At 46.1% G+C, this 27,198-nt stretch overlaps 1 protein-coding gene across 1 annotated transcript in view; it reads right to left on the reverse strand.

Annotated features, from left to right (window-relative positions):
* The window catches only part of CPZ (carboxypeptidase Z), a gene marked incomplete at both ends in the record, with an annotated part of 36,465 nt that extends 11,782 nt beyond the window's left edge, over window positions 1–24,683 (reverse strand). The window contains 6 exons of the mRNA XM_082483134.1: window positions 6,034–6,195; window positions 7,186–7,382; window positions 9,494–9,706; window positions 10,499–10,873; window positions 12,123–12,146; window positions 24,596–24,683. Of these exons, the coding sequence (XP_082339260.1) occupies window positions 6,034–6,195; window positions 7,186–7,382; window positions 9,494–9,706; window positions 10,499–10,873; window positions 12,123–12,146; window positions 24,596–24,683 (1,059 nt within the window). The remainder of the gene's footprint in view (window positions 1–6,033; window positions 6,196–7,185; window positions 7,383–9,493; window positions 9,707–10,498; window positions 10,874–12,122; window positions 12,147–24,595) is intronic.
* Between the last annotated feature and the right edge of the window lie 2,515 nt (window positions 24,684–27,198).

Here is a 27,198-nt window from a genome sequence, read left to right on the forward strand (position 1 = left end):
AGCTTGTGAAGTTACCAGGGGAGAAGTGGGTGAAGGCAGAGGCTGCTAATCCAGACTCTGCTTTGTACAAGTGCAGATACGCAGGTTTTAAAAAATTAAGCAAGATGTCTTGTGATGGACTTAGTCCAGCTTCTATATAGGGCTGCTAATGTTGCATATCACCCTTTGCTTTGATTCCATCAGCCGTTAGAAAATCATCCAGCCGGGATCCCAGAGTGGCTAACGGCTAGGAACGGTGACTCAAGTCAGCAATGTGCAGGAAAAAAAACAACAAAACAAACAGACAAAAAACTCCCAAACCGACCAACCAACCTAAAGACTTGTACATTAGGGTTGCAATAATAGCGATTCCTGTTTTATTTGGAACAGTCCCTATTCTGCTATTGGAAAATCACAGCTTTGGGGATGTAGCGGGTAGCACAAACTTAGGCATGGAGCAGAGAACACCACTGTGAGGCAAAGGTGCACCATGGAGGTATTACAGCTCCAGCAATGAGGTAGAAAACAAAGGGTCCCGGGGAAAAACCATGTCTAAATACAGTTTTATCTGGAATGATTTAAGGAGGTATGACCCTGCCTATTCCTGACCTAGGCAGGAGGCCACCTCCCTTCAGATGCCATAGTTGTTAACTGAGTCCTCCTAGTTTTCAGCTTTCCTTAAAATGCCATTCTGTAGTCGTTGAGCTGAACTACTGCCTCCAGCCACTGCAGACGTGCTATTTGAAAAGGCTGTCCTTGGGAAGAAACAGGAACCTGGGGGTTCCCACTGCTGTAACGTAGTTTGCGGTTAGCATATGGACACAAGTCAGATTGTGCCACTTGTCCTCAGAAGAAACAGGCCAGGCCCATTTTATCTATCCACCTAGTGGCAGCCTCTGAATCTCTGTGTTGCAACCCTTTCAACCTCGGTGTCATAAAGAGGCAACTTAAATGCAAGATGAGATGTAATGGGTAAAGTCTGACCAACTCAGGAACACAGAGAATGCACTTTGCACACCAAAAACCCAACCAAGGGGTTTTTTTTTGCATAATTGGGAAGATTGGACAAAGAGTTTCCAGGAAAAGCATGACTTGAAAAACTTTCTTTTTTAAAGGCAGATAAAGGGCACTGCGAAAGGAAAGGAAAAATGCTCTGCACTTTTTGCAGTCTCACAAACCCACTCACACAACAGAGGTGGGAGAAGAAAACAGCTCACCAGGCTTCGTGACAAGGAACCTGGCAGTGCCCAAAGAACATTACTGGCGACGGTCTAAGTATTTGCTTTTCTGTTCTTTGTACAGTCCCATGGGATGGTCTAATAATGACTTTTATCCCATGGGAATTTGGGACTGAACCAGCCACTCTCACCTGAACCCTGAAAGTGCTTTGTTCACCCTTTGAGCCCACCTCTTCTGAAGAGCAGAAGACCCCAGGTGACGTCTAAGAGGCTGCGAGCGACACTGCCTGCCCTGGGGGTTCACAGGGTGGCTGAGGAACTGGCAGTGCCCGCACCCTCCGAGCCCCGCCGCACCAGCACCCCCCAGGAGGATGCTGCCCCAAAATCTCAGCAGCTCCCTGCCCGGCCTGCAGCTGCCCCTGCTCCCGCTGGCCAGGCAGAGAGGGCATGCCTCACGCCAGCGTCAGCCCTGCTTTCAAACAGCAGTCTTGGGCCTCAATAAGACTTTTGATTTGCTTCTGCAATTCAGTGGGCAAAAGCAAAATGCAGTTTTCTTGAGAGAGCTCCTAAATTCAGTCCCCCTGATTAGCCAACTTGCTCACTAGGTACCTGCATGAGCCATGAGGCACTGCTGTGTCACACAGGCAACGTCTTATTGAAGCGAATGTTGTGGAAAATGAGGAGTTTCAATGTCACTATTTTTATCCTAATAGCATTTCAGTGACATCACGTACAGTGATTAAGGCTTTGAAATGTGCACATCCTGGTTCAGCTTCACCGGATGATATCAGATGCTATCTGTGTCACTCTGGCCTTTGACTATTCATAGACTTTTCCTTTAACGTGGGTTTAGATTTTTTTTTTTTTTTTCATCAGGGCTCTTGCTTTTTAGTCAGAGGAGATCAATTTTAAAGTATCCATCTCACAAGAACAATTCGGGGCACAATTAGAAAACAGCTAAATTATTTCTGCATAAGTACAGGGAATGGCCACTACCCCTTTTAAACCTGAATCTCATTTCTGTCAATTATACTGCAATTAGTCACTGTCTCCATGGCTTTCAAAGATTTCTTTTTTCCCTTTTAGAAGCAACCAGACTCATTTTCCTAAAGACTATGCCAGCCTCCACTGGCACAGACTTCCAAATTCTGCTTGAATCAAGCCAATTTAACAGACTTCATTTCAGATGAAGCCCGAAGTCTCTCAGTCTGAGCCCTCAGACCACTTATTACGGTAATTCATGATAGCGGGGAACAAAACGCGCTGTACGGCAAGGGTTACGGGGAGGCAGGAGATCTCCTGAGTTTATGGGATTGGCTGAGAACTCACTTTCCATTTTCTGATCTTTATACAATGCCCTGCAATGCTCAGATAATTACTTTAATAAGGCAGGTAATAAACACTATTAAGGAAATGAGAGCTGAGAGGCTGGTGTTGAAACATCCAATCTAATGCTTTCACGTGCACAAGGCCGACTGCTGTAAGAGCCACGGGTTCAGCTGCCTGACAAAATTGAAGCTCGTTATGGGAGAGCTGATTTGGCTGCCCTGTGATACCACCGGTGGAGGAGAGGGTCGTAAGGCTTCACAGAACGCTTACTGCCAGGTTTCTGAACCATGTGAAACTGCAGTCATCAAGGAGATTTTGTGGTGCCATCCAGGTCACAGGGAAATTAGTTCCCTCATTTGTTCTGCAAAGCACATGGATTTGGAGGTGCTTTGGGTGCTTATGTCAGGACCCACTTTGGGGTCAGGAGAGCATCTAGAGGTTCTCTGAAGTTTGGTGCTCTGAGGAATGAAACATTGGACCGTCAACTTATTTCAACTTCTTCTTCAAAAACAAGAAAAGGTTTGCAGGAGAAGGGACGTATTTATAACCCTGGGTCTGTACCCACTGAGGCAGAGCTCAGACAGAGGATGTTTGTGTGCCAAGGCTTCCTGGTCCATCGTCTGTGGTGACAGACACCCTTGGGTGACCAGCACACTGCAGTTGGGGCAGAGCTGGGCACAGCAGTGGGGATAACTGCGGGAGAAATGTTCGGCTGTCTCCATCCAGCCCTCTATAAACTGCTATGATGTTACACAGCGTCTAAGTTAAATACATGGTTGTAAAAATTACTTCTGCAAGTGGCTGCCTACCACCTATCATCCCAAAGACCATCAGAAAGACCAGGGCAGAAGCGGGACTCAGGAAAGGAGTGGGCAGGTTAGAGCCAGAAAATCCAGAGAGTTATGGGGACTCTGGGCTGCCCAGTGTGAGACAAGCTCACAGCTTGCACTGGGCACTGGCACAGAGGGGTCAAAGCCATGTTTGTCCTTCCTCAGTGGTGCTTGGGCCTTCAACCCTGCACCTCTGGACACAGAGAGCAAGCACATGGTTGGAGGGAGATTTCCATCCTTTCCTTCATACCTCAAACTCTGCTGCACAGCCACTACATCCAGACTGAAGGGGCAAAAGCAGCTTTCCTGGACGCCTCCACGGAAAACCAAAGGCATTTTCAACGACTTTTTCTAGGTGTGCCAGGCACTCCTGTAGCCTGTCTGCATGTAGTTCAGGGGACAATACTGCCCAAGAAAGAGCTCTTAGGAGACTGGCACCTTCACTGCTGATTCTGCAAAGGGCCGCACAAAGGACTCTGTCTGGTAAGTGAGATGTTGCAGACACAAATTGACTCATCAGCCATACCTTTGTGGGCAGGCTGGTGGCAGTGCTTGGTGACACCTATACAACCTTGGCAGGAACTCAAATAAGCGGCTGTGAGTTCATGTTCCTAAGACAGGGAACATCTCCCTGTAAGCATCTCCCCCCAGGAAAGCACATACATTGGTGTGGGTCAGAAAGCCTGGCAGGTAACAGACCTGCAGTTGTGTGGAATGGCCAACCTTGACAAGGGGAGAGCAAGACAACACTTGCTCTCAAATCAGGAACCCAGTGAGAAGCTGTGACCAAGAGGGTCCGAAATAGCACAGCGACTTCCAGTTAAGGTAGAGACATATATAAGTTTGTAATGACCGTTGTTTTATTATATATTTTTGATTTAGCATGATCTTCTGAGTAAACATTAATTTATGTTACAAAAGCTGGCAGGTTCCTGGCTGAGTAACCTTGTTCTGCTCTATGGGAACAGGATGACAGATACTGGACTAAAGTGAGCCATCTTCAGAGAACTGCTGCGAAACACAAGCATCCCCAGCCAAAGTCCTGGCTTTAGAGGATGAGGAAGAGGGTTTCCTAAAAAGAAAACAGGGATGGCTCCAAGCCTCTGTCCTCTGTGGGAAAGCAAACATGCTAGGAGACCAGGTAAGACCCTGTAGAGCAGCCCGCTCAGAGCTCACACCTGCAGCGCCCAGGTCCCCTCTGCAAACAACATGGTCTCACACCAGATATCTGCAAGGCTGGGCTTAATCCCGCTCCCGAGATTCTTCATATTTGTTCATGCACCATTCATTTGGGGAAGAGAACTTTCAGTGATATCTACATATGGTTCTTAGATGTACAGCTATGAAAACTACTATACACAAGCAGGGTGAATCAAAACTATTCTCTCTCTAGACTTTTCTCCTAAAATCCCTTTTTATTAAAGCTGTTTTCCTTTGACCTCAGGCTCTGCTCCACATGCTCTCAACCCTTCTTTCCCATCTGAGGCTTGGTACTCTACTTGCATTTACCAGCTCACTGTTATCTGTCATTATTCAGTCAAAAGGTAGAAACTATTAAGCTTGTGACCTTATACTCATGTAGAAATGTTGTGACATGAGCTGGGATCCATACAATTACATGCATAAAGTAGAATAAACTTCTTGGGCTTAGTTATGTTGAAAATCAGTGGTCTAATACAGTGTGCATTACTGAGCTTCTCACAGACTTGCATCTTCCTATGTACATTATCATGAGGAAGTGGTGCGCTTTTATCCAGATTTCACTTCTGTGAAATGGGGTACCAAAACACTGGGGCAGCATCAGAGATGCTTTTGGGATTTAGACCTGGCCTCACACAAGACCACCTGCAGCAGAGTAGAAAACTGAAGTATGGTCTCTCCAATCTTCTGCTAATACACCAGCCGCTGAAACAAACCTGTTCCCCATCTGTCTGAGGCTTTGTGCTAACAATAAAAATTGAATTAGAATCAAATGAGCTTAAAAGCAGAGGAAAAGCAGAGCTCCCAATATCAGAACTACTGATTTGGCTTCCTGCGTCTCTTCTTTCAAGGGGACCAAAGTTCCATTGTGAGTTGCCAGTGTCGGGGGCCGCTGGGCTGCCAGTGACGCAGGTAGGACTGAGATTTGCATTCCCGGACATCACACAACACAAAACTTAGTGATGATGAGTGCAAGGCCCTGCAGCGCCACCTCCATCCCGCTCCCCCAGACTGGAGGCAGCAGCAGCTCTCCCTTCCAGCACCACTGCAGCTTGCCAGGCTGTTTCCATTGCTCCAGCTGGTTACAGTCCTTTACAAACGTCCTTTTTTTGTGGAAGCTGATGCCACGCAACTTCATATGAAGCCTTTGTATGTTTTCCAAGGCAGAAACCGCTTAGTGCAATGAGAGCCAAATCCGTAAAGTCTTTAACACATTACCACAGTTTAAATCACTAATGATGAATCATTACACACTTGTGACCCCTTCCTAACAGTCATTATTCTTAATCTAAAATGGTAAAATCCAAATTATCTGCTAATTTTCCCAATGATTTGTGACATCTGCCTATTTGGCCAGACTTACACCATGATTTTTCATGCCAATTCTGAGCCTGTCCAGTTTAGTCCTACTTATAAAATCTGATTACCAGAGAATAACTTCAGACCAAGCAATCTCAGTTTCTTAATTCCTGACTTGCTCTGTAGTATATGTGATTTATAAAATCTGTAATTCATACCTTACCCCACCAGTAGGACTGTGGAATGGGGATGTGGTCAAGGCGGGCCCCGCGAATCCCAGCTCTTCTGTAAGCCTCAGATGTCAAATCAGGGAAATTTCTGTTCAGGTCCAAGTTCTGAGCTGTCTGCCGTCCAATGACCCATCCATTGTAACCAGCTCCCTGATTTGTAACAAAGAAGCCAACCTCAGAATATCTTCCTGTCTCAAAATACCACTTTGCGGAAATTGTTTAAAACGCCATTTTAATCAAGGGGAAGATTTAAAAGAAGTAAACTGAAAATGTCTATACTGTTAAAAAGACACACTTCTTAATCATTTTTTACGCCCATGGACACTAACGCACTAACTAGCATGCGGGAAGCATTTCACTCACCAGTAACGTGACTCATGAGAGGAACACAGCAGCTTCTTACCCAGCACGGAGCAGCGTGCAGAGTGGGTTAGAGGAGGAGAAAAAGAAAATACAGCTGACCCTCCGTGACCGGATCAGGCAGACTGCAACAACCCCAGACTCACACAACAGACAGAGCTCACCACCCGAGCAATGCAGATAAAGAAAGGTCCTCTTTTCCAGAAAAAGAAAGGTCCTCTTTTCATGCTAATGATGTTAGCGATGAAAATGAGGTGAAAAGAAGAAGAATGTCAGGTTACATATAACAGAAGTTTTGCTTTCACAGGTCTCCTTCAGACACCAGCTGATCTCTGAAAACTGACATCCGTTATGCAAGTGTGACAGTACAGAAAATATTCACGTTTTGTCATACCTCCTCTTCCAAAAGAGGAAGAACATCTATTCCACAGTATCAAACTATATTTCCTTATAAAATAATTAAACAGTCATTACAGTGAGTCAGTGGGCATTTTGTTCTAGAACTGAGAGCAGAGAGTGCTAAATGTGTGAAAAAGTAACGCAGTCATTCCCACGTCATCACATTTCAGGCAGCAAAAATGACAAACATGTCTCTGATTTCCTCTTAGATCCGTTCACATTATCTTTGGAAAACAATCTACCACCAAACCAGCCTGGGATTCTGCTGCCGATTATTTACCCTCCCTCCCATACGTCACACTCCCCTCCCCATTTGTCCTTTCCCATGGGGAATTTTAGAGACATGAAGCCCTGAACATTTCCTTATAAAAAGCCTTTTACCTCTTCTGCAGCCAGTTCATACCCATCAGGGTTGAGTGAAGGTAGGAGATGGATTCTGGTGTTATTAATCAAGGTCTGGATGCGAGGGTTCCCGAGAAGGTACTCCGAACACAGATACTGTGCGAGGTATATTAGCAGCTCTTTCCCCACAACTTCATTTCCATGCATATTGCCAATGTACTTAAATTCTGGCTTGACTGTGAAACATGAAGTAATGAGATGCTTTAATTTGATTGTACCTGGATGGCTTCCAAAAGCAGAGCAACCCAAAGAGCTTACTGATGAATCAGAAAGTTTTATTTACACGAATTTAATGCATACTTTCCTGTAAATAGCACACCGGTTCCAGGTGAATTTCCCTCCGTTACAAGTCAGTTCAGCGACAATTTAAACAGTGTGAAATAAAGGAAGTCCTTACTTTCAGGACCCCAAACCATAAAAGGCAATCAGTGCTCCAAGCTTTTGCTGGACTCATCGTTAATTGCCAACAAAGAATGCTGCAAACAGCAATGTCAAGCCGTGGCTGGGAAGGAACAAAATACACCCCTGGCACTCCCACTTACCTTGGGCGGCTTCAATGCCTTATATTGTCACAGATCCTAGAAACGACCTGCAGATGTGTAATATATTACCCCTGTATTTGGAACAGAAATTAGGTCATGCATAAAAAAGTAGCTTTTAGGCTAAATAGCCTTGGAACAAGACTAGCAGAAACATATAACCTCACGATTCCCTGCAGTTATTCTCTCAATTTTCATCCTTCCTCAGAGACCAGTGGAAAGTAGAAAATAGATGCACTTTGGAGACACCCTTTCCTGTCTATCCCATCGTCTTCACCTTTGATCCTGGCCAGCCTGGAGCACTGCACACTGGAGGAGGGCTGGCACAGAGCTATTATGCCAGCTGGCTCAGGCTGGCAACATCTCCGGCTCTGGAGCTATTTCCTCTCTCCTTTGTGCTGTGCTGAGCAGCACGAAGCAACAGATTTAGAAGGAAATGCTAGGTAACCCGTTAAACTACCATCTCTTATCATGCCATATCACAGTTATAATTTAAAAGCCTGATTCATAGGCTTTGTGTTTTCCTGGCAAACGCAGTATCAGCTTAAACAGACACCTGCAAACCCTGCTGTTTACACAAGAGAGGAAAGACGCTAGGCCAGGAAATAGCAATGTAGATCTTTGCTCTATTAAAGACGTCTAATGGGATCTTGATCAAGTTCTCAGCACCTTGAGATATCTCTACACCAGGAAGGCAGCATGGCTGAGAGCAAACAAAGCCCACGCCGGTCTTCGCTGTCTTCTCTGCCTCCCCTGCAGCACAGCACACAGGGGGCACAGTAGCTTGACCTGAGGTGATCATCTCAATAAAGTATTAAGTCAGATGTAGTTCAGTCCTGCTACACTGCAGAGGCTGCTTTGAGGCTGGAGCTAGCCTGATGAGTAGCAACCTGAGGCTCTTGGTAAGCAGCCATGGCCACAGCAGTCCACCAAATTTAGTCAGGTACTACATTTGAGCTGGGAGTTGGTAACTGGAAAATAATACCTAATACTCCCCAGGAAAACGAGCTGCATTTTGAAGAATTTCAAACATTTAAAAATCTGACCCTTGCTGTCTCAGTGATGGGTCTACAAAATAGAGATCAGCACTGTTCCCCTTTGCAGAAAAGTTGTGAGGACTTACAACCTAAAGGTATTCAGGCGCTGCGATAACCTAAATTCCTGGTGTCATTCACCTGTCACACTGACAGGTATTGCACTGACTTGAACCTCTGTTCAGGAGGATTGATTTCTGTGCTGCATTGCCCTTTTTTGACGTCAATCTCTATCTGAGGCCTTTTCACAAGTCGTATGTATTTTAGGATGTGAAGGATGATGTTTAGACTAGGGACGGGCATCACTTGTAGGAAGTGTGTAGGGCTTGATGGCACAGTGGGAAACAAAAGGAGACTGAGGAAGTGGTAGATGATGGAGAAGGCAGGTCAGTAAAAGAAAACTTCTTTGTACGCCTGGCACAGATAAATAATAGCCATCTCACTGCAACCAAGTCCATGGTCATATGACTAGAAACAAGGAATGTCAACCATGATCATAAACTGAGGTCATAAAGTTAGGAAATTGCAACTGGACTGTAATTGCTAGAGCGAATCCTCAGCTATTGGCGTAACTCAGGAACAAAAAGGAGGACAAATGTTTTGAATCAATGCTTTTTACAGTTTAAGCAATATCCCGTTGAAAGGACCTGTTTTCACTCAGGTGGAAAATTTGGAGTTCCCTCAAGCAACCTGATCAACACTGATATGACTCACGCAGTTCGTGGTGTCCAGGCTTGGTTGAAAACTCAATCACAAAAAGATCCTTCCCTTCAAAACTGCGACCTATGCTGTACGTTGTTGCAATATGGGAGCATTTAGCAGCAGTCTTCTTCAGCGTGCTCACCATTTGGGAATATGAATGGTGTTTGAACTGAATAAAAGTTGCTGGCAAGTCTGGAGGCAAATCTTCCTCAACATCTACTTCTCCTGCAACAAAAAATTGTAACACAGTGTTTAAAACCACGGTGCTCAGAGGACTGCGTGGCTGCCTGTACTTTTCCACAAAATATCTTTTTCAGTAGTAGAATTATAGAAAATATGGCTGCAATCAAAACCTCAAATCTAGGTAGTACATCCTACGCTGTTTATTGTGGCATATTTTGTCTACAAAACATACTAATGCCTATGCACACTGACAACCGTTTTGTGCAACTTCCAGTTATAATTCGGCCTTTGGCACGCTTAGCACATAGTAGACACAAAATGTACAGATTTTTCCCTTTAAATCTGGTGGATCAAACTCATTTTTTATAAGATTCAGCTGTCTTCAGCTATCTGGATCTTCTTCATCCAAACAGAAATCTGTGACAATTACTAATGAGATTATTTTAATGAGCTGTTAAGCTTGTCAAGCAATCCTGAATTTATGAGTGCATTAAAGTTTCAGTTTTTAAATCACGTATTTCAAATATACAGACAGCTATCACACAGGGCAGGGCTTATCTAAATGCACATTAGCAGTCCAAACATCTAGCTCTGAGCTGCCTGTCTTGATGCTCTTTGTATATGGGGGAGAGAAACAGACGCTTCTTGAGCGCAGTTTAATTAAGTGTTTAAAATAGGTGGAACGAAATGAATCACACCTTACAGGTGTCTCTAAAGATGACAAGCTGAGATGACAAGCGGAGAGATTTTGTGCCACAGACACGTCAAGCTGCGTGAGATGAGACCCTTCCCATCTAGACGAGTAAGACGTGTCAGCAGAGCTTCCTTCCTTACCTCGCAGCTTTGCCAGAGGGTCAAAACACCCTTCTTCTTCCCCGGCGAAAAAGCGGTCGCAGTCTAAGAAGTAGGGCCAAGCCATGTCTATTGCGTCGAAGGCAGGGAGGCAATTTTTTTTCAGGTTTTCACAGACTCGCCTGCAGGGCTTTATAACTTTGTCCTTTTCGCACTGCGGGGCCAGCACCGAGCAGCCCAGGAGCCTCAGGTCCGGATTGCATTCTCCCTGGAGCAAGTTGTGCAGCACGCTGATGAGAATGTACTCGGAGCTGTACTCAATCACTTCTCGAGACTTCTGATCCAGAAAATTAGGATACATCATTTGAGTATAGGCAACATCAGTACAAGAACTTAAGGCGATGTCCACGCATTTTGCTATGAAAAGGATACGAACATATAAAAATAACTTGCTTCACAGACACCCTGAATAGTTCAAAGACAACATAAAAAATAACCTTCAATTAACTTATTTATTTTCGTTCACGGATAGACTGGAGGCAGTTTGAAATACTCTCATAGGAATTTGATGTCTAAAACCACTTATAGAAAGATGACGGCAAGTATGCTTGGTCTGGAGATTGATTGCAAACAGTTTGATGCGAGTAGTTGTCACTCAAAATTTAAATGGTATCTGACAATTTGATGGGGCATCAGGGGTTATCTGATTGATAAGCACTGCTCCTAGAATAAGGTTGATTTTTTTAATTGAATACATGAACAGCGATGAAAGGGCAAATTCCTGGCCAGCAAACACTGGAGTACCTGGCCCACATGGGAGTTAATTTAACAAATAGCTTGGAAACCACCAAAATTAATAAAGCCTGGTTTCCAAAGGAAAGGTTGTCTCCTACTCAATTAAATTTTATCTGATTTAAATTAAGAATACAGTTTGAGTTTATTAAATACAAGAGAATCCATAAGAGAGAAAAATCCGCTGCTGAGATGTGAATTTGCTGGTGTCTGACATGGGAAAAACTCAGATTCCTGAATAAAGCCTATTTGTGATACCACTCACTCCCGCCCTTGTCTTTTAGCATGGATTCATTGATAAGGTGTGAGATCACACAGATTTTTTCTTTAATGGGGAAGGCATCGGTAAGATATCTCTCTTCGTTGCTTGGCCACACAAAATTTGTAAGATTTTAATATCTCTGAAACACAGCCCACCACAGCCCCTCTGTGAAGTTTGAAATCGCTCAAAGAGTTGAAAAGTTATTCTGGGACCTGGCTCCCAGGCAAGCAGGCCCATAAGTGTGCTTACATGTATATTCTCATAAACCTGATACACCTTAAGAAATGGGATTAAGAGGTCTTAAGAAGGAAAAATGTTGGCAATACCTTCAACCCGCTCAGAAGTGAAAAGGAAGTAATAGAGAGATGTCTCATCATAAAATTACTGGCTATTACACTAATGGGCCTATGTTTAAGCCTCCTTCTCTTGCTAATGTCTCTGGTTACAAATACCATTGGCACAGCAGCAAAATCATACCTTGTGTGCAAGAGATCATCTCTCTAGGAACAAGACCTACTACAGCACCAACATTAAAAAACTTGCCAGGAAATAACGAAGAAATACTTATGGTTTCGAGATTCTCCAAGGACAGTGAGCAAAGTCACATCATACCTTTCTGTACATTTTGGCATTGACCTGTAAACAAAGAAGAAAAAAAAAAAGGCTTTATGGGGCAGTTACCCATGGTACCTTCCTCATGTTAGGAATTGTCCGATCTGGTAGTCCCACTAAGGCTGCTGCAGCTGTATGTCCTGAGGTCCAGCCGTACCAGGGATAAGCACGTATTCCCAACAGGCACGTGTTACATACATACACAAAGAGAAAACACAGTACAGGCAAACACAACCAGCACCAAAAGCATCATCCTGTTCCCCTTTCTGGCTAATCAGGATGAAAGACCATTGATGGAAAAGAAGTACAGGTGGATCCCTCCAGTAGCTCAGCTTGGACACACTGGAACCCCAGTAGCTAGGCTCAGTTTACCCAGTAGCTGGCCCCAGTTGCCTCATGCTCTGACAGACTCTGGTCTCTCTGGTAGCTGGCCCAGAGCTAGGGTCTCATGGGTAGCCAAGCCCCAGACACCACGGTCTTCTTGTAGTCTTCCTGTGGACTTCCTGGTTCCCCCAGTAGCCAACTCTGATACCCTTCAGTCTCTTCAGTATCCAGCCCAGGATCACAGCCGCTCAAATACCCAGCTCCCAAATCTTTTGTCCTGTCCCCTGCTAGTCCAGTTTGGTGTTTGCTAGCTACTGTACACACAAGGCACATGCACTCTGGTCCCTCCAGCTGCTACACCCCAGACACACAAGGCCCTCCGACCCATGGTCTCATACCAGTCACTGGCAAGTGGAGCCCCACACACCCCCTTCCACGCACAAAAAAAAAAAGAGACCCTCACCCAGACAAAGAATTGGAAATGGAGTTTAATAAGAAGACAGGACAGACTGCAGTGATCAGGTGCAGGGCATGGCCAGACAAGCACACTGATCGGCCGGTCTTTGACCCACTTTAAAAAAGGAGGGACTTGACAATATATCTGAAGTGTGGCTATATAAGAAATCAGTCCTGTGTTTGAAAAAGACGTAGAGCTGACCACCCCTGACAACTCTATGATATTTCTAGGCATGAATAGTTCGGTGCCTAGGAAATTTCACTAATAAAAATGTAGGTCTCTAGTAATCTGGTTTAGTCTGAAAGTCCGTGTGAGTCTTTCTGTACATACCAAGATGCCTGACGGATCTTCCTCTGACACGTATATTGGTCCCACATAATGTTGTTGCATATCTTTCTCGTAAAGCGGTTAAGCCTTTGGTGGATATGAGGGGACGTATTTCTTCCCCATCCTACTTCATCCTATCTCTAGCAACTGCATTTTATAATCCTTTTAATACCATCTTAAAACTAATTATTTCCCTCCCCAACTACTCTCGCGGGAAAGCTTTTCCAAAAGTTCACTCCTCTAATGGCTAGAAATTGCCTTTTAATTTCCTGCCTAAAAGTATTTGTGGACAGTTTATATCCATGTGTTGTTGTGCCAGCATTGTCCTTTAGCTTAAATAGCTCTGCGCGCTCCCTGGTGTATGCCTTCATCGTGTGTTTGCAGAAAGCAATCAGATCCCCTCAGCTTCCTATTTGCTAGGACAAATAAATGAAGCTCTCCTGATTTTGAAGGAACGTGGTTTGATCGCCCTGGAGTGGCCTTTTTTGCTCCTGTCGCCAACAATTCTGTATTGCCCTTCTCCGATACCGGCAACTAAAGAAAAATATTGCTACCAAGGCATGGAGCTGTTTTCACCAGTGCTTCATAGGAGCTAAGCCACTAAGCACAAGCTTTTCAAGCACCAACAGGTTCTGCTTTCCTTGTGATGGGTTGGGGATCTAGCTATGTTGCTATTTCTTCTAACTCTCGCTGGGGGGACAGGCATCTAGCTTCTTGCACAGTCAATTGAGCGTTTGTCTTCATGAGACCAAATTCATTATGTTTTCTTTTTTTTTTTTTTCCTGCTAAGGAAAGTTTAAACTTCTACTCCCGGCATATTTGTTTAAATGTAATCATCCGCATATGTGTTGCTAATGAGTTGATCATTCTTTAGCCAAAACAAAATCATTATAATGAGAACAAAATTAACCCTGGAATTTTATCTTGGAGGGAGACATTTAACTGGAAATGAGTCTGGTTCTATATGATGAATTGTCATTGATCCACATTACCTCATAAAATAAATGAGGGATCAGAACTAGCAGAAACAACCCATCCCCAACACCAGCAAACTCTGGTAAGCAGCAAGCTGGAAAAAATTATATCCATACAGACTCTGTTCCTGGTTTAGTACATTATGCTAATAGCAATAAACAATACCTGGTTCATCAACAGTGCCTTCCGTTATAGGATTTCAGTGTTTCCCTTAGTTAGCCACAATACCCCCTGTGAATTAATTAAGGTCAAGGCATTTCTAAAAAAGCTTCGTCTCAGCCAGATACTGCACGCAGTTTTACATCTGGGGATAATCAAGGAATAGCATTTTGTACAATGCTAGCTGGGAAAGAGAAAGGAGTGATCTCTTGTTAGTAAGAGCTCCAGCAATTAATCCTGCTGATAAAATTGGATGTCACTACCTCCCTGAATCCGGATAGTCTTCTATCTTAATGCCATCACACCCACAACTTGGGAGGCATTGGGCACAAGTCAGGAGCCAAACAAATGTTCCACACAGAGGGGAGAACTCGATGTGGATGGGGCTGGCTTGAGTTGAGCCACATCCCGTTGAGCAGAGGGACACTATCTCTGGTTATCACCTGGGTCATTAACAATGAATCCCCTTCATTACCCTGAAGGGTGGCTAAGAAATATTTGACGCTTTTTTTCTCCTCAGCATAAAATCGCTCTAGTGTAGCTATTATTTTAGACTAGAGGGTCTTGTGTGCTGAGAGCAGTTCTTCATGGGTTCATTTGGGGAGTATGAAGGATCTTTCTATGCTTATAAATATTTAAATAGAGGGTGCCAGGTGGATCAGGCCAGTCTTTTTTCAGTGGTGCCCAGTGATAGGACAAGAGGTAACGGGCACAAACTTGAACATAGGAAGTTCCATCTAAACATGAGGAGGAACTTCCTCACTTTGAGGGTGGCAGAGCACTGGAACAGGCTGCCCAGAGAGGTTGAGGAGCCTCCCACTCTGGCGATATTTGAAACCCGCCTGGATGCCGTCCTGTGCAGCCTGCTGTAGGTGACCCTGCTCTGGCGGGGGGGCTGGACTAGGTGATCTCCAGAGGTCCCTTCCAACCCTGACCATTGGGTGATTCTGTAACTGCCCATGTTTCCTCAAAGGGAAGAGGCATTTTGCCTCTGCTGGCTCCATGACCAAGCTACAAATGTCCTTTTGGTTTGTCTCTGCAACATGCACTGAATAATGAAACTGAGACACCCACAATCTTGCACAGACAGCTGCCACTGCCCAGGAGTGCTGTAGCCATCGGTCAGTTTGATACGTGGCAAAAACCTATCCTCAATGGTGTCTCAGTATTCTGCTTATTCAGCTGGAGCGAAAAGGTATTCTGGCAACACGCTGGAACAAGCAAAGGAAACCAAAGGGAAAATGCAGCAGGCGGGGTCTGGGCACGGTGCTGCTGCTTCCCCCTGCTCTGGCTCTCCCAGCAGCAGCAGTCCTGCTGCGTTTAGCAGATGCCTCTTTCTGCCCAGCTGGCCAGAAGGAGAGGTGTCGAGAAGCAATGGATGGCTGATGGAAGGGACACGTGAAATTTCGCTAAGTCATATGCTGTAGCTGGGTTCACAAGAGGACGGGATCATTTTGTGAGCAGGAGTAGAAGTTAGCGCAGGAGAGGTAAAGACAGCTCTGGTTTCAGCCTGTCTGCTACCCAGCTTCTACAATTTGTTATTTTTACCATACTTTACAGGGAGAAGCAATCTATTAAGCAACATGGCTATTACGCATTAACAAAGATGCTGACAGAAAAGGACAGATTTATTTTTCGGATGAGGAACCCAAATTCATATAAACCTTACCTATGGCATCTGAAGGTGTTTGTCTCAGCACACGATAAGTAGGGGTGATTCTTCAACACAGGATAAAGCTTTTCCACTCCTTTTGGCCCAGGGCGTCCCTCACAAACACAGAGCTACCAAGACTCACTCGTTGACTAGCAGCAAAACTGACTCCTTCCTCCCGGGTCCTACAGCGAAGCCTCACGTTTTTGCAGCACACCATGCCGTTTTCTCACTGTCTCTCTCAGCCAGAGACATCTATGCAGCTTCTGCCGCCTCAGAGGCCCAAACTGTGGCACTTCTCCCCGCCGCAGCCCCCTGCAAGCTGCCATGTGAGCGATACATCAGCCACGGCTCTGTCACGTAAACACGCAGGAGTGGCGCAGCTTGAGCTTTCGGGTTGGCAGGAGTTAATATACACAAAAGCAAGAGAGAAAAGGTCTGGTATAAACTTGCTTTATAGCAAGTCTTATGTGCGTATGTGTGCTGATGTGGTGCTTGGACTTTTCCTACGTATCCTAATGCCAATGCTTGCATATGTTTTGGAGGGTGCGGCTCTGCGAGGGCCAAAGATAACTCTCCAGTGCGTGTGCTTATATAAATAAGTGTGGATGCACGTAGCTGGGCCGGAGCCGGCCTGCCTGGAGCGCAGGCGGCGGGAAACCCTGCGGGGCCAGCTCCTGAGCCGCACGCTCCGCTCCTGGAGCCCCGCGCCCGTGGCTCTGGGTCTCTGCGCACAGAAATGTCCGGCAAATCCGCGTCCCCACCCACTATAGCTCCTTTTGTCAAAGCTCCGGCAACGCCAACCAGAAGAGATCAGCCACTCCCGTTCCCTTTTTCGTAAGAGGAATGACAGGCAATGATATGCAGAGTTTCTCAGGTCTCCGGATTAACTTGGCAGGCCTCAGTCGCTGCTTCTTCTGTGCTTGAAAGAGCCTAAACCTTTTCGATTTTTTGAGCAGAGGCTTCCCTGGGCTCAGAGGAAGACAGTGCCGCCTCCTCTCACAGTCCCATCCACAGGCAGGTTGGTACAGAGCGACCTTTTTCTTCCTGACCCAGAACAGCCTTTTCAATTTTTTATGTTTATTTTTGTACTCTAACTATTCCACCAGAGCTACAAAAGTCCTTTCAGTAGCACAGCTTCTATTTAAGATTATGGATAAAATAACTTATTGAAGAGGAGAAAAGCCATTTCAAGCTTTCTGAGCCCTCTCTATAATACACGCTTCTGGTTTTAATTTGCAAAGGCAAGCTTGAAAATCTACAATGCAGCACATACATATTTTACTGCCAAGCTTACATATTTTCCCCTTGATGATTCAGCACTGAAAGAAGCAAGCTGCTGTGATTAACCCTAACCCAGACAATAGAGCTCAACAGCTACTTCCAGTGCCACGGCTTGGCCGGTTGCCTTTTCAAGAGCAAAGCCAACAGGAGACTTGTGCACTTGAGGATACAGAATAAGCCCAAGGGCCAGTCTTAAATTCAAAATATCTAAATCACTCAGTGAGGGTTACACAATTGCATTGTTATGACTGACAGATCGAACAAGATTAGATAATTTATCTTGTACAGACCAGCACACCCCCTACCAGCTTTCTGGGTTCCTTACAATACTGTTTTAAACTGGAAGACATATGTATTCACTTTAGTCTGGTTATAGTCAAAACCTCTGCTTTTCCAAACAAAGCTTTTCAGTTTCTGATCATACTAGTATTGCTCTCCGTGTGGTTCCACACCGTTCATCGAGTCAGTCTTTGCAACGATAATCTGCCTTGTAACGCTAAAGAGACAAGCCTTAATATCAGCAGTAATATGCAAACACGGCTGGGCTGTACCATTTTGCAAAACGTTGCAAGAGCACCTGCAAACGGCAAAGCCCAGCCTGCCTCTGGAGCCAGCTCCTGGCTACCACGAGGACCAGAGCAGGACAAGATCCGTTCTAGAATACTATAATGGATCAGAATTGCCAGGAGGAGGGTGAGGGAGGAGTGGGGAAGTAAGGGGACTAGTGGCAGAGGAATGAGGCAGTTGAGTAGCTTGGCTAGGGGGGAAATGGTGGAGCAGAAAGCCCAGGAAAGAAGGCAGCTATATATCTAAGGCATACATGCAGGGGCAGAACGGAGCCGGTCCCCAGCCACGGAGAAGGGATTCCAGGAAAACTGGAGGAGAGAGGAGAGGTTGCAAAAAGCAGCCCACGTGGTGTACTCCTTTTCCTGGCCAGATCAGATCAAAGCTTCTGTGAGTAGAGGACTGAATTCCTGTTACTAATCTTCGACTCCAGCAATCGCTGTAACTGCCCCAGGGGAGCGATGCGTTTGCGAAGGGGCAGAAGCAGTATGCAGGAGCCCAGTGCGCAGGCAGCGAAACAAGCCCTGCTTCAGCCCTGCTCCCTCACATGAAGAAGTCTGAAAGCACCTGAAAGAGATTAATGCCTAATCTGCCTTCACGTTGCAGAGCAAGATCACAGCAGGAAGACGCAAGCCAGTATTCGTTATTAATCACCTTTCTTTCTAACCCACCTGCTGCCTGGCATTCAGTTAAACACCCGCTTTTGTTGAATCACTGAAGGTGTTCCCCCAGCAATGACACTGCAGTCAGCTCTTCCAGGACTGTTTCTCTCACAGGACTGGTCTGGGGCCTGTGAGAAGATGCTGAAGCTTTCCCATGGGTGATGGGAATTCACGCAACCTGCAGACCACGGGTCAAAATCTGTGCAGATGCACACAGAGACCTGCCACTCGGCAATGGCTCAGAGCCAGCCTCAATGGTGGCCAACAATTCTCCCGTGTTTCTAATTGTCCAGGTGTGACTCAAACAGGGCTGCAGTTGTAGGAGCCTAAAAGAACTGAACAAGAGCATTGGTGCCAGCCTGTCTGTCCCCACCGCCTGTCTCAGTGCCTCTATTGACAGGATCGCCGATGCCACCCCAGCTGTGTCTCTGGCCAGTAAGTGCCACTCCAGGGAGTCCTTCCATCTGAAAATCCTGAACAGAAGCATAAGCCCAAACCAAAAAACTCTAGGAGCCTTTTCCTTGGCCTCGTCTGAGAAGTTTTTCCAGTTGGGAGGGGAAAAACTTCCAGTTAGGAAAACAAACCACAAAGAAACAACAATAACAACAACAATGGCGACAGCAAAATGGCCCAGGCATTGCCAAATTGGCTGAAGATTTGTTGGGCTGCACATGTGGCTGGGCAGCTGCCGAACATGCATTCCCTGTGCACCAAGGTGATCTGGAGACACACAGAGACCGTCTGTCAGTGTCTGGCCAACAAAGGAAGGAGAAATCAGCTCAGATCTGGGTAATGCTGGCATTAAAACAACAGATGGGGTGCGAAAGTGGAATAGGTCAGGAAATCTGTACAACTATCATCTAACGGATCAAATTTTTGTCGGGTGACTGGAAAAGGGTGAAACCACTTGTTCGGTTGGTACTTTGGAGTTGTGATGCCTCTATGTGCAGCAACATATACTCTCTATAGTCCAGTTCCCTCTGTCTAAGGACACAGTACTCTAAGTGCTTTGGCCAACAGCTTACCACAGAGCGAGCAGCTTACCTTTAAGTTCAACTCTGTTGAATGCCATGGGACAGAGTCTGAAAAAATGAGGTTTTTATCTTTGGTGCTACGATCCTTCCAAAACATTTGCCAAAACATCATTCCATCCCCTTTAAACACAGTCTATGCAGCCCCCTAGCATAACTCTGTCTTTTCATTAGTTTAGATGTATGAGAACTATTGTAATTAACATCACATCTGATTCTTCCGTAGGTAGTTGCATTTTAGCCAAATGTGGTATTTTGATGTTACAAAAGATTGGCAGTTAATTCAACAGCCTTGACTGAAATCTTAATAACAGTGGAATTTCAAATCTGTGTCTTAATCTCATATTGTCTCCTAGATAGGGGTGTCCTGTTATAACCCTGTAAAACTGAAATAGTGCCAATTAAATCAATGGAGTTACAAGAAGATAAACAAAGGGATTGAAACTTCAGTTATATTTCTGCAATGGGCAGAGCAATTCTAAGTCCTTTAAACTCCATTGACCTGTGACAGCTGCATCCAACTGGGAGGGTGACTCTGTCCAAACAAGATTCAGCAGTCGTAAAAGCCCTGGGTCATAAAAGCCCAGCAAAGAGACCAGGACGTGACCCACCAGCCTCAAACACCATGTTCACAAGATAGGTGACTTCTGCATGGTACCTCCATGCTTAGTCCCCACTTAGACAACGGCACCTGTGACATTTATCCAACATTTGGTCCAGGCTTAAGGAAGGGATGGCCCAGGATGGGCCTGGGCACCCCAAATGGGAGCACAGTAGCTGTCAGCCAGACAGCACCCCTAAACACCACTAATTGACTGCGTGAAGGGAAAGGCAGTGTCCAGAATTGTTAATGGGGATCAACCATTAGCGTTACTAAATCTTGCCAAAAGCCTGGCTGTGCTTTAGGGCTATGGGGTTTTGTTCAAGTTTTGAATTCTATGTATTTACACACCCACACTTTAAAAATATCTGAACAAGTAAGTATTCTGAAGAAAATTTTGCCTTCAGATTAAACTATTTCAGCAGTAAAAAGGATATACCCATGTATTATACTTTCAATATAAACTTACTTTCCTCATGTAAGTGGTTGTTTCTGATCCCATTTCCTATGTTAAATGTAGCTGAAAATCAATGTTGCTGAAATAATAATTGTGTAGAAATACTAGCGTCAGTGGTGGGAATCCAGAGCAGCTCATATGACTCGGTAATGAAAACCGGGTTTATGAGAATTGGAATTGCTTATCTCGTGAGTGTGCATGATGTAGACACCAGTTCTGCATTTTTTTGTTTTGACAAGGCTTGGACACATCCATCTCGCGTGCAGCAGGCGAGATTTTCACAGCTTGGGCTTTCCCACACGGGGCAGCCCAGTGCTGTGGCCATACTCCCTGTCTGCACCCGCCCATGCCCTGGGGCAGAGGAGCAGACCCTAGGCCACTGCCAGGTCACCCACTGCAGTCACACGCGTGAGAGCCCCAGTAGCTGGAGAGGCTCTGCCTGCCTGAGTGTGCACACACAGGGGTTTCACTAGGAAACAAGCGTTAGAAATGTCCACAGCAAGTCAAGTAATGGTCCCATGCAGCTGGGGCCAGCGTGAAGCTCACGGAAGGCAATGGCTTTTCCTTTTGTCACTTAGCAATAAACCACGGCACACTGAGGAGATGGGAACGCCAGAGAAGGAGAGGGGAAAGGTATAGCATCTATACGTGAAGCCAGTTTTTCAATCAGCCTGACTTTCCCGAAGGCAATCTAATTTTACTCGATGCCATAGCTTAGAGAGAAGCCAGCGACACAGAAGCTGTTCTGGGGCCCAGAAGAAATACAGTACCTGTCCCCTGCCTCCCACCCTGCTGGTTTTTCCCTCCCCAGCTCTCTTCCTCATTCTTCCCCATTCCCTCCCATCTCCAGAGGTTAAACTCTGGGACCTTCAGGATGCGGGAATGCCTGGTCCAGGAGCAGAGCCAGCCAGGATGATGGGAAACACCAAGGTGCTGGGGAGAGGAGGAAGCCCACGGGTGGCAAGTGCTCCCAGCTGCTCTCCCACCTCCGCAGTTTCAGATCAAACAACTCCGGTCCTCAGCGGTGACACCCGACGGCCTATCCCACGTACCCGAAACATCTTTCAGGTGCTCGGACGGGGAGCGGGGAGGGGTAGCAAAAGGCGCAGGCATCCCTTTTGCTTTTAAACTCAGTCCAGCTCCGGTGTCTCCCCAAGAAGCCGTCTGTACAAGCGGAGAAGCCCACACGGTGGCACCACAGACGGCGGCGCGGCCCCGGACTGGTGGCGGAGGCGGCGCTGCCGCCCCGGCCCCGCCGGGAGCGGGACCCGCCGGGAGCGGGACCCGCCGGGAGCGGGACCCGCCGGGAGCGGCAAGAGCTCGGGTGTCGCCTTCCCTGTAAACCCTGGGGGTTGGAACACGTGATTGAGCACTGGTGTACCTCTGCCCAAGAAGTCCCGAATAAAGCGCTCTCTGAACATGAGCGATCAGGAAATGTTATATGGCTGTTATTTTGCATCCTTAGCCTGACCCCTGATAGCATCTCGATGGTAGAGCTGGCCCCAGCTGCAAGGAAAGTCACCTGCTTTTAGTATTTTGGGACATGTGACTTCAGCCTACTTCTACTTTGTTTTTATTTTTCTTGTCGGTGATGGTGAAGTGCTCTATTTAACTAATTACCACTGGAATACATCACGTTAAGCAGCAGACATGCACTCAGCTCAGATAAAACAGGAACCTGGGCTATTAGCTCCCTCCACCAAAGGCTGGCCACCTTTCAGGGGAAACATGCTAAGCTGTACTTTTCTCACCCAAACTAGAGGCTAAGAGGCCAGTAAAACTCACTAGGGTCTGGAAGTGCTGCCTCGCAACAAGACAGCGTAGGATCCTATCACTGGGGGAGACAGTGGTTTGCTGGCTCCCCAAGGATACAGGACACAGCTGAGGAGAAGGGATCTGCCCTCTCTCAGTGCCATGGTTCCCAGCTGCTGCTCAAAAAGCTCCCCACACAGTGTGTGATGGCTGTGCCGTATTGTGGGGCTGGATGACAGTAATCATTTCCTTATTTTTCTAAACAGAAGAGCACAAAGCATTTTGTAAGGATCTTGGTATTGTTAACTATGTTTCATTTCAGTTTCTTATTAAAAAAAAAAGAGCAAAATGAACCACAGCAGAGCAAATATCATCGATAAGGCCAAGCAGCCTGCAGAAAGCAGCTCCAGGCTTGCTGTGAGTCAGGCAGTGGTACTGGTTCTTGCTGCCCTTCTTTCCTGCACGAGCAGCTCCAGGCTGGTCTCCTCCTGCAGGGCACCGCAGGTCCGCCCACTGAGATCCACAGAGATCTGCACAAGGGATCCCAAAACAGGGGGAAAATTCCCACTGCTACAGCTAAAGACACAACCTACTGCCCTGCATGTTGGGAGGAGTCCCCTGCAAGGTCTCCTCGTGAACATGTTCAGCACTGCAGTCCCCTTTCTTTTCATGTGGCCTGACATGACCTTATCTCCCCTTGAGAAATCTGGCAGGCCTCTCAATGCCAAGCTGCGACTTTATTACCCAGTCCAACATCCGTCCAGTGTGTAGTGTGCCCCTTCCTCATGTTACACACCATGTAGTGATGTTGGCAGCTCATCTTCCCTACCACTACCCATCCCTCTAGGACCACACTGAGCAGTGTAGTCCCACCACAGGCAAGGTGTGTTTCCATCACCTGCCTTTCCTAAAGCGCTCCCCTAAAGACAGCACAGTTGCCAACACACGCAAAACATTCTGCCACAGCAGAGTTACCCCGTGATGATCCCTATGTTTGTGGTTGCCACGATTAATACCCCATGGCAATACTTTGATCAGCTGGGGCTGGAGCAGAATCATACCTCACAGAGAAAGGACGTGCTGCAAACCACACAACCTCTTCCTGTAACTGGCTGTAAATAGTCTACAACACTTCTCTTTGTGCAGCTTTATCCAAAAATAAAATCCCTTCAGGCTGCGGTAGACCTCACTTTGATGTTCGTGGGAACGGCACTCTCAAATTATATGCAGTACACGGCACATGGACTGCATTGTGTAGCAGTTCAGTGCCAATGACAGTCTATGGCTTATATTTAAGCACTGAAATATAGCTGAACTTGCTTGGGTAACATTAAGGTCAGATTCAGGTTAACTTATCCCTTCCTGTATCCCATAAAGTAAATATTTTTCTGAATCATTTTGAGTTTGAACCCTCTGAAAATAGTTTTCCTGGAGTCGACCTTGTCATTTCACTGGAATTCACCTCTCTGCTGACCCCACATAAATGAAATCTGAATTAAGTCCACTTGATTAAAAACATCATGTATTTTTAAAAGATACTGTTAATATTTTTTATTAGTCAACTGGTTACTGAACCAAAAGCTTTTAATCCATTTAGCAGCATGTTCCTATCTAACCTTTATTCTAATGGGTAAATCTGCTTTTCCAGCCAATCAGCTCATACAAATTCCATATTGCTTATAGCAAGCTAAAACACACCCTACAGCTGTCAGATCCTAATAAATCTTCTCATACGTTGGACTTGAAATAAATGACCTAAAGCTAAATGTAAGGAAAAGATTTTTTTTTCTTAAGCAGAAAAGCACACAGAAGGTCGAAAGTTCACCTTCTTGCAATCCAACTACCACATTCCTAGAAGGCAGGGCCAGAGATTGGGCAAAGCATCTGCATCCCCCCACCACAGGGAGGTGGATCCTACTATCTGGGAACTCCATACATTGACAGAAAGACACATCCACACGTGGCCTTAAAAGACAGCGATGGGGAAAGGTTACATTCCTTTACATCCCAGACTTGTTTTTCCGCTGCAGACCCCCACCACCTCCTGCCTTCCCATCCGCAATCCCAGTTTCACCACTGGCAGTCTGCACATTTCCAAAGAGCTGATCCCCTCCTAGGGGAGAGTGACAGCTCCCGCCTGCCTCGCCTCGAAGCTGGAACCCTTTTCCCCACTCATCTCCAAGAGAAGGAAGGAGAGAAGAACGGGGCTTTTGGGGCAGTGAGCCTTACCTAGGGTCTCCTGGCCGGTTTCACAGCGGGGCGCCGGCTCGGTGGCCCTAAGCAGCCCGCCGAGGAGGAGCAGGAGCCTCAGGACCATGCTGGAGCCTCTTGCGCAGGCACCACAGCGATGTGGCACCGGCTGGTTGATGGAGCAGCTCCTCCGCTCGGAGCCTCGGTGCAGTTCTGGCTCTCCGAGCTGCAGCGGAGACCGGAGCGCTGCAAGGGCATGCCCACGTCCCACAGCGTGTACAGTCCAGGCGTCAGATTTCAGCTAGCATCGGAGCTTGGAAAGCAAAAGGCTTTGAGACAGAAAGGGAGGAGGAATGAGTTCTCCCTCCCCTCTGCCTCCAACCCGGCTCCCGCTTGCAGTCCGGTTCACAATTTCGTAAACAGTTGGGGTCCCTGCAGGGATGTGCCTGCCTGCTCCTCAACCAAGGCTCCCACGCCTTTGGTCTTCCCGCAGCAGTTCTCCTAAGGGATATGGGGGCTTCAGTAAAGTGTGTCTCGCTGAAGCCGGCAGCGACTGCCCGGAGAGAGCAGGGGCGACACAGAAAAGCAAACAATCGAAAGCAACTTTCCTCCCAAAGAGTGGTATTCATAACCCACTTAACTGCAAGTTTAAAACACAACACGGCGACAAAGGGACTTTTAAGCTGCATCCCCTCCAGCACAGCGAGAACGGGAACCTGCAAAATAGCCAGTAGGATCCCTCTCCACGTGCTTCTCCTGGGCATCTTCTGTAATATAAGATCCAGTTTACAGAAGCAAATTTGGAGGGATATCAGTCTTTTCTGTCTATTCTTAAAAAAATAACTTCACAAAAATGTAGATAAGATGCCAGAACAACAATACAAGCTTTAATCGGACGGTAAATCTATATTAAGTTTAATTTAAATTGATTTTTTTAGGTGGTTGTGGTTTTTTTCCCCAGACAAATATGCTTTGTATGTTTTTAACCCTATACAACAGGTATGGTGGAGAAGTAAGACGTGAACCTTTCTTACCTACACATCAAAAAATATCCTATATCACAGGAAAAGGAATTTTCTTCAAAAATATGTATCAAAACAGACCAAAGCATCCTATCTTTGCAGGCAGTGCATGTTCCTTTGAGGACAGATACCTACTTATACATAAGAGCAGAGAATCTGTGCTTGCAGTCAGAGCCCACTGGCTCCTGCTGATCACTATCAGAGAGATCAGTAGGGAGTTATGGTGCTATATGATAATGTAATCAAATAAACCGTCCCTGTAGGGAAACACGCTGAAGAGGCTGACAGGGCAGGAGAAAGCTGTATGTGTCTCAAAAAGCAATTGATGTCTCATCATATTTGGAAGAGGTTACACTGCTGGATGGATTGGGAAGCTCAGCAGTAAAGTATGTCCTCTGCTGCCGGGCTCTGCCGGGGGGGTGGCTTTTCTTTCCTCCAGTATTTCCCACTAGATCTGGAAACCGCAGAGTCTGCCCTGGGAGGAAGAAGCACCAAAGCCCATCAGAGTTCAAAGAACAAATTTCTAAGGAGAACAATATTTAGCTGCCTTTTTTTTCTGCCCTGATCACACAGCAGCATGTCTGGACTCTCAAGAAAAAAAAAAAAAGAAAAAAAAAAAAGAAACAGAAAAATAGATAGTACCAACACAGCTCTGAAAGCGTGGTCTCCAAGGGCAGGAGTACTTCACCTTCTGCCCAGCTCCCCCACAGCCTGCGGTCCACTGGTCTGAATACCAGTCTGCCACATTGGTACCTGATGTGCCCAAGTGCAGCCGAGGGTGTGTCCGAGCCCAAGGCTTGCTGTGTGCCTGGGCTGTGCATTTTGTGGTAACAGGAAAGAATGAGGGTGCCCAGATCTAACCTAAGGGATGAGGCTGAATTCCTTACAGCAAAAAAGGCCGCGGAGACTGTGCTTACAAACAGAAGCTGACCCCCAGTCCTTGGAAATGCTGATGTCTTTCTTGTTATTTTCTGCAGCCCTTAAGAGTATGGAGTGACATCTCCTCCCTACATCTCAATGTTTTTTGAGGTGAAATCTGCTGCAGAATTAATCCTTCAGTAGCTGTAATCCCATCAGTTTTTCCCTTTTCTGTCTTTTTTTCTTGTTGGCATTTTTTTTGTTTCTGCCTGTGATTTCTCACTTGACTTCCCATCCTTCAGCCTAGCCACTATAACCCTTGTGAGTGCCTCCTCCCCTCCACTGCACTTCAGGCCACCAGCCCCAGTTTAGATGCCACATACTTTAGGACCACATATTTTAAAATACCATCATATGTAAATCCACTTTACCAGGATTCCCCAAACCGTTTTGCAAAGCACTGACACCTGCTTTGACCAGCGCTGTTAGCCCTACTGTGATACTCCGCATTCATACTGTGCTCCATACTTTATCTCAAATACTGAAGAGACAAAGTCCCATCAAACTGGGAATACTGATTTGGTGTCATTTGAGAATGTCCATTCATTATTTCCCTGAATTAAATTATTGTGGTACACATTCTATCATTTCTCATTCTCAAGATTATTGTATCCTTCCAATATGATTTGTAGCTTGTCTATGCATTGATTTCCACACACGTTCCCCAGTTCAAACAGCCTTTGGGCATTGTATCATATCAGA

Source organism: Vanellus vanellus, assembly GCF_965231255.1.
Source record: "Vanellus vanellus genome assembly, chromosome: 4".
NCBI lineage: Eukaryota > Metazoa > Chordata > Aves > Charadriiformes > Charadriidae > Vanellus > Vanellus vanellus.